The sequence below is a fragment of the Capricornis sumatraensis genome, chromosome 9 (assembly GCF_032405125.1).
Source record: "Capricornis sumatraensis isolate serow.1 chromosome 9, serow.2, whole genome shotgun sequence".
Taxonomy (NCBI): Eukaryota; Metazoa; Chordata; class Mammalia; order Artiodactyla; family Bovidae; genus Capricornis; species Capricornis sumatraensis.
In genome coordinates this window covers 40,944,323-40,957,375 of record NC_091077.1, presented here as the reverse complement: position 1 = coordinate 40,957,375, position 13,053 = coordinate 40,944,323, and the positions used below count along the sequence as shown (strand labels likewise).

The 13,053-nt window shown below is 36.9% G+C and overlaps 1 protein-coding gene across 1 annotated transcript; it reads right to left on the bottom strand.

The window, feature by feature from the left end:
• Positions 1-619: 619 nt before the first annotated feature.
• On the bottom strand, positions 620-1,546 carry OR6F1 (olfactory receptor family 6 subfamily F member 1). Its single transcript, XM_068979263.1, has one exon. The coding sequence runs from the start codon at positions 1,544-1,546 to the stop codon at positions 620-622; it is 927 nt and encodes a 308-aa protein (XP_068835364.1).
• Between the last annotated feature and the right edge of the window lie 11,507 nt (positions 1,547-13,053).

Here is a 13,053-nt window from a genome sequence, read left to right as displayed (position 1 = left end):
CTTTTTCCAAGCCCTCCTGCAGTTTTGTCGCCATTTAACTTTTAACATCACTTGCTTATTAGAATGTTTTTGTTCACTATCCTTGTTAAACAAAGATCTCACATTATGATTATCAACTTTTATATGTACATATTTTACTATATTTTATCCAAAAAATCGTGTGTTGAAATAATTGCACACTATGATTTCAATTATCCTTCTATTTATTTAACCTTTTCGTATTTCACAAACATATTTTAAAAGTTTTCACTTTTCACATATGTCATCAAAGCTATTTTAAAAGGGAGAAGAATTTAAAGTTTACTCAATAAAACACCCTTCTTATTGACTATTACACCTCATTTTATAAATGAAATCCAAGGATAAACCTAATTCAGTATATAAAGATATTTTTCTTAAAGAATGTCCAGTTTGCTTATTCCAAGAACTTCCATTCCTATCACATATGAGAAAGTAGCACATATACAGGTTTTGAAATTTGATTGATTTTTTTTCTGTTTTTTTTTTTCCTCTCCTCTCCTTACATCAAGAAAGATTCGCCTTTTTCTCCATATTCTCACTTGGAACCCCTGAACAGATATGGAGACAATTGACAGAGGTCTGTTTTGTTGGAAGCAGTTTATTTTCCTTTACATTTCTTTAGCAGAGTTTGTCTTACTTCCTTGTTACGGAGAGTGTAGATGAAGGGATTAAGAACTGGAGTTACCATGGTGTTCAAGACATGAACAGCTTTGGTAAGATTCAAAGCCTCTTTCATGGAGGTGCGGACATGAAGGAAGATTGTGGAGCCATACCAGATGAGCACCACTGTTAGATGTGAGGAGCACGTGGAGAAGGCTTTGCTTCTGCCGTGGGCTGAGGGAATCCTGAAGATGGTGCTGATGATGTAGACATAGGAGACAAGGGTGATAAGGCAAGAACTTAGGATGACCACAAAAGCAATCACAAAGCTTACAAGTTCCACTGGTCGTGTGCTGGTACAGGCCAGAGCAATCCAAGGTGCAATGTCACAAAAGAAGTGGTTGATAGTGTGGGGCCCACAGAAGGTCAGGCTGCTGATGAGGGCTGTGGGAACTGCAATGGCCAGGAAACCACAGACCCAGGAGCCCAGAGCCAGCTGCATTGAGAGAAGGCTGTTCATGATAGTCCCATAGTGTAGAGGATAGCAGATGGCCAAATAACGGTCATAAGCCATGGCTGCCAGGAGGAAGTACTCTGTGCAGCCCAATGAGAAAACAAGGTACATCTGCAAAAGACAGCTGGTAAATGATATGCTTTGGCTTCTCCCCAGTAGAATGGCCAGGGCTTTGGGGACTGCAGCTGTGGTATACCAAATCTCCAGGAAAGAGAGATTGCTTAGAAAGAAGTACATGGGGGTGTGTAGCTGGTGGGAGGTACTCACCAATATCAATATAGCCATGTTACCACCAACTGTGAGGATGTACATAATCAAAAAAAGCATGAAAAGAGACAGCTGAAGGATCTGGGAGCCAGGAAAGCCCAATAGGAGAAAGTCCTGGGGAAGAGTTTCATTGTCCGTGTTCATAGAAAAACACAGACTCCCACACGGAGGTCTTTAACTCAATTAGGCAGTTCTAGAAAAATAGAAAGAAATGCATTCATGAAAGTGCTTCAGTACTTGAATGCATACTGACAAACTAACATCTATTGAGTGCCTGCTCCGTGCTTGGAGCTATGCATGATTAGTATCAGTTAATTAAGTAGAGAGTTGTGCTTTTATAACGAATTAACAGATAGTGCAAATAATGTTAGCAATTTTGCAAAGATTTCATCTATGGTTACACTTCAGATCCAAGATTCAAATCTAGTCTTGCTGCTTTAATCATTCCTGTTCTAACCAGGTCACAGATTACTGGTTCACAGATTACATTCACAGATAACATCTAAACACAGGAAGGGCTGAGCATTTCATGCAGACTCATTTCAATACTTTGTTACTAAACTCTTTGTCACAATCCTTAAATGAAATCATGTACGTTATCTTTGTTGAGAAATAGGCCTGTCAAATGTAGATTCTAGACACTTTCATATCTGACAGTTATAGTTTCTGAATTGATCTTTTGATATATATGCTCTGAACTCAAAAATAATGTCTAGAAACAAACTGTAAGAATTTAAAAAAGTTTCAAATTATTGTCTTCTCCAATCTTAATCATTTCATGTTTAAATTTGTGTTATATTATTCACATCAAAAAATTTCCATATTAAACAATGAACTTAAGGCAATTTCTTCCTGCATCTAGGATTATTGTTATTCAGTTGCTATGTTGTGTCCAACTCTGCAACCTTAGAGAATGTAGTATGACAGGCTCCTCTGTCCTCTGCTACCCTTATTTGGAAGTGAATGAACAGCTGAAAAGCAGACAATCATTTTGAAGCTAGTTTTTTTTTTTTTCCTTTTTGTATACTTGTAACTTATTTTTAAATGCTTTATTTGAGGATGAACGCTATAAATTAGAAGATCAATTGGAAAGCTAAAACTGTCAAACATTCAGGTCACAAGAACCTACACCTGAGTGCAGCTTATTGCACAAAGTGAACTTTGGTGTCTTCAGTCTCTGAGAAGTCTCTGTGAAGGAATGTTTTCTCTCTCTGTCCTCAAGTATCCAGTCTTACACTCTTACACTCCAATAACAAATGTCATCTCTTTCATAAATCTCAGCAGATTTATTATATGTGTAAACAAGGCAGAAAGGGACTTGAATGTCATTTACAGCAGTGATCTTAAGTTCTAATGGGCACATCAATCATTTGAGGGGGATATCAAAATAGAGATTACAAATCAGTCGCCTGTGGTGGGGACTGTGATTTTGCATTTCACACAAATTTCCAGAAAGTATCACTGCTGCTTGGAGATCCTACTCTGCTGAGGAAGGAACTAGCTTCCTTTTAATTTTGTAAATAAAGTAAAGATCAGGGAGATGACATGACTTTCCCAAGTTTTGCTTGGTTGAGTAGTAAAAGCCCTAGATTATTACATATTTAATTATCCTAGTAAAGAAAAATAAATCTTAGTTTAGACATTGAGGGGTTAGATAGAGAAATAAAGACTACAAAGAAATGTTCATGAGCAATAAATGCTAAATAATGGTTTTTCACAAATTTCTTAAAGTAATATGTTCCAACATCTGTATCACTTTCAGCCAACTAATAGAGTTAACAATATTTTCTAGTTCAAAGTACCTATGGATGTCTTTGGTATTAGTCAGCTGTTTTTCTTTAAACAGTAGTCAAGGACTCACTAGGTAACCATAAACTCATAATAATAGCCAATAGTAGCAAACACATAGTGAATGCTTATTTGGCAGTCACTAGCCAACTGTCCAGGCTTCCTTCATAGCTCAGTTGGTAAAGAATCTGCCTGCAACTCAGGAGACCCAGGTTCGATTTCTGGGTCGGGAAGATCCCCTGAAGAAGGGATAGGCTACCCATTCCAGTATTCTTAGACTTCCCTTGTGGCTCAGCTGTTTAAGAATCTGCCTGCAATGTGGGAGACCTGGGTTTTATTCTTGGGTTGGGATGATCCCCTGGAGAAGGGATAGGCTACCCACTCCAGTATTCTGGCCTGGAGAATTCCATAGACTGTATAGCCCATGGGGTAGCAGAGTCGGACGTGACTTTCACTTTCAGCCAACTGTCTAATGTGATCTTTGTAAATACTATTATTTTGTTTTATTGTTATCTTACTAGTTTTACAGATGAGAAAATTGAAACACAAAGAAGCTAGAGAAGCTGTCTAAAGAGGTGCTGTGATTATCACTTCTACAGGTTCAGTCCCAGAGCCACAGCACTTTGGACCTGCGGCTTTCAAAGACATTTTAAAAGATAGACATTTGATTGGAAAATGCAAAAGAATGATATTTTAATTCATGTTCAAATAGGAATAACTACTGGATATGTAAAATGGAAATAGGGCAAAGCTATTTCTAAAATCTATCAGTATGAAGTTATGGTATTTTCACCAACTCGGCAAACATGAGTTTGAGCAAGCTCCTGGAGTTGGTGATGGACAGGGAAGCCTGGCATGCTGCAGTCCATGGTGTCACAAAGAGTCAGACATGACTGAATGACATAACTGAACTGAAGTGAAAAATGTAAAAATAATGGAAACAAAATAATTATACTTATCATTTTCCAAATTTAAGAATTAATTTGATAACTGAAAATTAAAGCATACATAGAATACCTATTACCATATTATGAAATGTCATTTTCAAGTTTTACTTTCAGTTATATTGCTGAATTGGTCAGACACAATGAATTAATAATATTTTCTTAAAGTAAGTGATCATCACACCCTACATTTTAAAACCTTGCATGTATTGCTCTATATTTGAATAATTTTAGTATTAATTCTAAGATGACCTACTTGGGATTTTATGCAGATGACTTCAGAGTTTTTAAAAAATTAGAGATATTAATATTTTGATTTACTGGCTTTAAATAAATTATGTATTATTCAAAATTAAACAGCAGTTGGATCTTTTATAAGAAAAATATTAAATTATTAACAATTTACTAACTGATTCAAAAAGTAATTTTAATTTTTTACATTTGGAAAATGACTTTGCATACATAAGACTTTTCTTCCACAAGCATGCACTATTTTAACAAAAATGAATACATTCATGTTGTTTCTGAACCATAGGAGATTTGAGGTATTTATTAAATGCTACAAAGGGCACATTACAAACCAAAATTTTGTGGCAACAAATTGACTAGAGCATAATGAACACAGAATCACCTTGTTTACTTACCCAGTTCCAATTCTTTCTGCCATAAATTGTCTTTCAATTTTATATTTTCTCTGTTTTTTATTACACAATTGTTTTATTTAAAAATATTGTATTTAAGTTTAGCAATTCTCTCTATTCCCCTCGATTCTTTTTTAATCTTATTTTATTGTACACTTTTTTCTTTTAATAGTTATTACTTTTGATTAACTCAATTTTCCATAGTCCTTTAAACTTGTTCTCAGTTGAAATTCTTATATTTCCTTTTCTATTTCTTTCTAATTCTGTAGTGTCTTAGTTACATTCAACTGTCCTTTAGTGTTTTACATTTTCTCCCTCTCACACTTCCTCCTAATAAGTTCTATACTAAAAACAACTTGCCATTAAGTAAATTCTTAAGTGATCATGAACCTTCTGGGGAAAGGTAAAGTAAATTCTCTTGGGTACTTATGGCTAGCTCAAGAAGCATAATCTTCTGTTAGATCTTTCTAAATAGATGGGGTGGTATCACTCATATGTGGAATCAAAAAGATAATACAAATGAATATATATGTAAACAGGTGATCCTAGTGGTAAAGAATCTGTCTGCCAATGGGGGAGACATGAGAAACGTGGATTCGATCATTGGGTTGAGAAGATCCCCTGGAGAACCAAATGGCAACCCACTTCAGTATTCTTGCCATGGACAGAGGAGCCTGGCAGGCTACAGTCCATGGGGCCACAGGGAGTGGAATGCCACTGCGCAAACAGTCTTGCTATGTAATTAGAAAGACTCACATATTGAAAAATAAAACTCTGGTTACCAAAGGTGAGAAAAAGTGGGGACGGACAAATTAGGGGTATAGGATTAATGAACACAAACTCCAATGTATTAAATAGATAAGCAGCAAGGATATACTATATAAGACAGGAAATTACAGCCATCATCTTGTAACGACTTATAATGGAGTAGGGTAGTAGCAGTGGCTGCTCAGCCGAGTCTGACTGTGACCTCATGAGCTATATATAGCCCACCATGCTCCTCTATATGTGGGATTCTCCAAGCAAGAGTACTGGAGTGGGTTGCCATTTTCTTCTCCAAGGGATCTTCTTGACCCAAGGGTTAAACCCAGGTCTCCTGCACTGCAGGCAGATTCTTTACCATCTGAGCCACTAAGGAAGTATAATCTGCAAAAATATTGAATCATGATGCTGCATACCTGGAATTAACATAATATGCTAAATCAAATACACTTCATTAAAAATAAATGGGTGATATTGGATTATTTTTAATCATTTGATTTAAAAACCTAAATTATAAAATTACTTGCCCTAGAATCAAAATATTTCCTTAGATTTTAAATATGTTAATCTGGGTACTTTGTCTCACTGAGAGCTCCTAGAAAATGCAAATAAAGAATTTGAAAAAAAAAAAACACTGAAAAAAAAGCCGAATTCAATTACATAAATCACCTTAACTTAAAAAAATTAAATAACATAGAGCATAATGTAATGGAAAATTACAATGAAATCAAAATAAGAAAATTAAAAATCTTCCTGGCTGTTCATCACACTAAAATAGCTGGAAAATAAAAGGCCAGTTGCAAATATAACAATTTCACTAATAAATAAGTTGTATTTATAAAGTATTATAAAAACTTCCTTCTTTGAGTGATTAGAATTTCTCACTGAGAAATTTTCTTCTTAAAAATCAGGTTTTCAAAGATTTTGCTGTTTTAAATTATACAGGTAAAAATGGAGTAGTACGCCAACCTACTGGGAATACCTTCTTCACTCTGATAAGGACAATCTAACTTTCCAGCACAAATTCAGAGGCTCAGATAAGAAGTTTCTGGACACAAAATTCCTCATGTAAATTAACTTTGTAGTTACAAGCAAAATAACTTTTGAGCCTTGTTTACCATCTAGACATGATGTTGACTCTTTACATGGAGAGTTGGTTTATAGGCACAAGTCTATAAAACCCTCCTCTTTTAAATTCCATCTTAACTTCTTCCTTTCCCCAAATCTATAATAACTCTCCATTTTTATTTTGTGCAATGACATACCACACAACCCCTATCATTTGTAGCCTCTGTTCTTGCAGTAATTTGATAAATCTGACTTTGCAGGATTACATGTGCTTACCTAGTGGCCTTTGGCTGATTGAGCTATGATAGAACTAAAGGAAGAAGGAAAACTTAAAAAATAAATAAATAAACAGATAAATCAATTAAATAGAGTTAGGATACCAGAAGGCAGAACTCTCATGCCTTGAGACGGTAACAGAATCCAACAACAAGAATAAAGACTCCTCTTATTTCCTGGCAAAGGTTTCACACAAAGAAATATCAAGAACTATGTCTGCTATAGCACTCCCCATAATTTTTGCCCACTGTAGAAGCATTCTCTTTCTTTTGCTGTCTGGGAACTTGCACATGGCTTGCCATAGTTGCAGACACGGAACTGCAATGATTTACTGATCCTGCTGCAGATATCTGGCAATCTATGCTAAGTCAGCAAAACACTTGTCATGGCTTATCTACAGAAATATTCCATGAATCCTAAAATATTATTCACATAACCCTAAAATATTATTCATATTATTCACTTGCAAGCTTACAAATTGTCTTAAACAATTGAATTGCAGACAGAGTGTGGGACGTCACAGAGGGCAAGCTTGGCCTTGAAATGTGGTGTGTTTAGCTTTTAAGAGCTGGGTAATTTCATAGGGCATTGACTGACAGGATTATTTCAACTATTTGGGGGAGGAGGCAGAGATCTCCAGAAATTGGACCACCACCCATTTTTTTGTCTTTGATAGTCTTGCAACTGCCATGGTTCCTCTGGGTGTGTCATTTAGCTTGCTGATGTGTTACAATGAGGGTATATTGAAGATCAAGGCCTATTCAAAGTTGACTAGTCTGCCATCTTGGACCCATCTGATTCTAATCAATTTATGTTGTGGACTTGGGTTATATTATTCTTTCAAAGGTTGTGCTCTGCCCCTTCCCTCCTGTTTCAAAGTATAAAAAATAATGTATATGATGGGGAGCAGAATTTGTCACTCTAAAATGTGCCACTTTGACCTAAGGAGTATTTTGAGCTAAAAGGAATCAAACTGTAACAGATTCAGGAAGATCTGTACTACTCTCTCATTTGCTTAAATTTACATTGGAGATGGGACTTTTACCAGGAAGAAAGCTATTGATCAGAAATACCTTTTACCTAAGAAACTGTTCCACATAACAGGCAATCTTTGTTTTCCAAACATCTTCTCTGCCTTCCTGTGAATCCTGAAGATCACCTGGTATCCCCAAACCTTTACTCCTTTTTAAGGTGTTGTTGGCTGCCTTTTGGATTCTTATATTCTTATGGGGGTAATATATATAAAACACCTGTTTATTTTTCTCAAGTTAATATGTTTTATGTTAATTTAATTATTAGACAAGCCAAAGAGTATAGAAAGGAGAAAAAAAAACTTTTCTGCTCCTACATATTATTGTTTTTCAGTTGCTAAGTCATATCCAGCTCTTTGTGACCCTGTGAACTGCAGCACGCCAGGCTTCATTATTCTTCACCATCACCTGGAGTTTGCTCAAATTCATATCCACAGAGTCAGTGATGCCATCCAACCATCTCATCCTCTCTCTTCCCCTTCTCCTCCTGCCTTCAACCTTTCCCAGCATCAAGCTCTTTTCCAATGAGGTGGCTCTTCCCAAAGTACTGGAGTTTCAACTTCAGCATCAGTCCTTCCAATAAATATTCAGGGTTGATTTCCTTTATAATTAACTGGTCTGATCTCCTTGCAGCCACGAAATTAAAAGATGCTTGCATGCTCCTTGAGAGAAAAGTTATGACCAACCTAGATAGCATATTAAAAAGCAGAGACATTACTTTGCCAATAAAGGTCCATTTAGTCAAAGCTATGGTTTTTCCAGAGGTCATGTATAGATGTGAGAGGTGGACTATAAAGAAAGCTGAGCATCAAAGAATTGATGCTTTTGAATTGTGGTGTTGGAGAAGACTCTTGAGAGTCCTTTGGACAGCAAAGAGATCCAACCAGTCCATCCTAAAGGAAATCAACCCTGAATGTTCATTGGAAGCCTGATGCTGAAACTGAAACTCCAATATTTTGGCCACCTGATGCAAAGAACTGACTCATTTGAAAAGACCCTGATGCTGGGAAAGATTGAGGGCAGGAGGAGAAGGGGACAACAGAGGATGTGATGGTTGGATGGAATGAAATGAAAACTGATCTTTTCTAGTCCTGCAGTCAATGCTGAATTTTCCAATTCACTGACATATTTAGTGCAGCATTTTAACAGCATGGACATTAGTTTGAGTAAGCTCCAGGAGTTGGTGATGGACACAGAAGCCTGATGTGGCACAGTCCACAGGGTTGCAAAGAGTCGGACATGATTGAGCAACTGAACTGAACTGAACAGATTTCCTTGCTGTCCAAGGTACTCTCAAATGTCTTCTCCAATACCACAATTTGAAAGTATCAGTTTTGGATTGCTCAGCCTTCTTTATAGTCCAAATCTCATAACCATATATGACTACTGGAAAAACCATAGTTTTGACTATATGGACCTTTGTTGGCAAAGTGATGTCTCTGCTTTTTAATATGCTGTCTACCTTTCTCATAGCTTTCCTTTCAACGAGTAAGCATCTTTTAATCTCATGACTGCAGTTACCATCCATAGTGATTTTGGAGCCGCCAAAAATAAAGTCTGACTGTTTCCACTGTTCCCCCATCTATTTCCCACTTACATCAAATAAAACAGACATTAAAATAAAGACTAATATAAAAGACAAACTAAGGGCACTACACGATGATAAAGGGATCAATTCAAGAAGAAGCTATAACAAGTGTAAATATGTGTACACCCAACATATGAGTACCTAAATATATAAGGCAAATGTTAGCAAGCATAAAAGGAGAAGTTGACAGTAGCCCAATAATAGTAGAGGACTTTAATACCCCACTTACATTGATGGACAGATTACCCAGACAATGCTGGGAAAGACTGAAGGCAGGAGGAGAAGGGAATTACAGAGGACAAGATGGTTGGATGTCACCACTGATTCAATGGGCATGAGTTTGAGCAGGCTCTAGGAGATGGTGAAGGACAGGGAAGCCTGGCATGCTGCAGTCCATGAAGCCACAAAGAGTCAGATACAACTGAGCAACTGAACAACAACCACAACTCGGACACAAAATCAGTAAGAAAACACTGGTCTTAAACAACACATTAGAGAAAGTAGACTTAATTTATATATGTCATTTATATTTGCCTTCTATATTTAGGTGTTCATGTGTAGGGTGCAGTAAAGAACCTTCCTGCAATGCAGGAGACCTGGGTTCAATCCCTGGGTCAGGAAAATCCCCTGGAGGAGGGCGTGGCAACCCACTCCAGTATTCTTGCCTAGAGAATCCCATGGATGGATGAGGCTGCTGTGCTGTAGTTCATAGGGTCACAAAGAGTCATAAACAACTGAAGAGACTAAGCAGCGGGCAGCAGCAGCATGTCGAGCGCATATATTTACACTTACTTTATCTTCTTCTCAAACTGATCCCTTTATCATTATGTAGTACCCTTATTGTTTTTTAAACAGTCTTTATCTTAATGTCTATTTTGTATGATGTAAGTATATATGGCCTTCCCTGGTGTCTCTCCTGCAATTTAAGAGACCTGGGCTTGATCCCTGGGTGGGGAAGATCCCCTGGAGGAGGGCATGGCAACTCACTCCAGTACTCTTGCCTGGAGAATTCCATGACAGAGGAGCTTGGTGGGCTGCAATCCAGATGGCCGCAGAGAATAGGACATGACTCAGCGAGTAACAAACACACACACACACACATACATATACATAGAGAGAGAGAAAAAAACATTTCATCTGATAGCAGAAGAATATACATTCTTTTCTTTTCAAGTACACATGAAACATTTTCCAGGACAGATAATGTGGTAGCCACAAAATATGCCTCAGAAAAATTTAAGAAAATTGGAATCATATTAATCATCTTTTTTGACCACAACACAATGAGATTAGCAATAAAGCACAAGGGGAAAAGATCGCTGGGAGAAATATCAGTAACCTCAGATATGCAGATGACACCACCCTTATGGCAGAAGTGAAGAGGAACTCAAAAGCCTCTTGATGAAAGTGAAAGAGGAGAGCGAAAAAGTTGGCTTAAAGCTCAACATTCAGAAAACGAAGATCATGGCATCCGGTTCCATCACTTCATGGGAAATACATGGGGAAACAGTGGAAACAGTGTCAGACTTTATATTTTGGGGCTCCAAAATCACTGCAGATGGTGACTGCAGTCATGAAATTAAAAGACACTTACTCCTTGGAAGAAAAGTTATGACCAACCTAGATAGCATATTGAAAAGCAGAGACATTACTTTGCCAAATAAGTTCTGTCTAGTCAAGGCTATGGTTTTTCCTATGGTCATGCATGGATGTGAGAGTTGGCCTGTGAAGAAGGCTGAGCGCCGAGGAATTGATGCTTTTGAGCTGTGGTGTTGGAGAAGACTCTTGAGAGTCCCTTGGACTGCAAGGAGATCCAACCAGTCCATTCTGAAGGAGATCAACCCTGGGATTTCTTTGGAAGGAATGATGCTAAAGCTGAAACTCCAGTACTTTGGCCACCTCATGGGAAGAGTTGACTCATTGGAAAAAATTCTGATGCAGGGAGGGATTGAGGGCAGGAGGAGAAGGGGACGACAGAGGATGAGATGTCTGGATGGCATCACTGACTCTATGGATGTGAATCTGAGTGAACTCCAGGAGTTGGTGATGGACAGGGAGGCCTGGCATGCTGTGATTCATGGGGTCACAAGGAGACACGATTGATCGACTGAACTGAAATGAACTGAACAGAACAAGGGAAAAAAAGAAAAAAAATAGCTAAATAGTATGATACTAAATAATCAAAGGATCACTGAAGAAATCAAAATGGAAGCCAAAATATAATTATTGACAAATGAAAATGAAACCACGATGAACTAAAATCAATAAGATGAACAAAAAGCAATTCCAGGAGGAAATTTTACAGCACTACAAACTTACCTCAGGTGACAAAAAAAAAAATCTCAAATAGACAACTTTACACCCAAAGGAACTAGGGTAAGAAGAAAAAAGAAGAACAAAACCCAAAATTCAAAGAAGGAAAGAAATCATAAAAATTAAAGCAAAGAAATGAAATAGAGGAAAAAAAATAGAAAAGATCAATGAAATTAAAAGCTGATTTTTTGAAAAGACAAACAAAACTGATAAACCTTTAGACAGACTCATCAATAAAAAAGAAAGAGGGCCCAAATTAAAAAATCAGAAATTAAAAAAAAAGTTATTATACAACTAACACCAGAAAAATACAAAGTGTCATAAAAGACTACAATGGACAAGTAACCAAAAGTAAATTTCTCATCTAGAAAAAGGAACACATTCTGAAAAAGGTAAAATCCAAAGACTGAATCAAGAATAAATAGAAAATATAAATTGACTAATTACCTACAAGCAAAATGAATCAGTAACTTTAAAAATACCCAAAATATGAGTCTAGGACAGGATGGCTCCACAGGTGAATTCTATCAAACATTTCAAGGCATATTAACACCAGTCTTTCTCAAACTATTCAAAAAAATTGCAGGTGATGGAATACTTCTGAAGTAATTCTTTGAGGCCAACACCACCCTGATATCAAAAGAAAAGATATTACACAAAAAATTATAGGCCAGTATCATTGATAAAAAAAATAGATGCCAAAACCACAATAAAATATTAGTAAGCCAAACCCAACAAAATAAAAAGAAAGATATAAGCATCTGAATGCAGAGTTCCAAAGAATAGCAAGGAAAGATAAGAAAGCCTTCCTCAGCAATCAATGCAAAGAAATAGAGGAAAACAACAGAATGGGAAAGACTGGAGATCTCTTCAAGAAAATTAGAGAAGCCAAGAGAACATTTGATGCAAAGATGGGCTCGATAAAGGACAGAAATTGTATGGACCTAACAGAAGCAGAAGATATTAAGAAGGGGTGGCAAGAATACATAGACGAACTGTACAAAAGAGATCTTCATGACCCAGATAATCACGATGGTGTGATCACTCACCTCGAGCCAGACATCCTGGAATGTGAAGTCAAGTGGGCCTTAAAAAGCATCACTATGAGTCCAAAAGTCCGCTATACACATCTATGTCTTTTTTGCTGTCTTGCATACAGGGTCATCATTGCCATCTATCTAAATTCCATATATATGTGTTAGTATACTGGAGAATGGCATTGAAACATGTATACTATCAT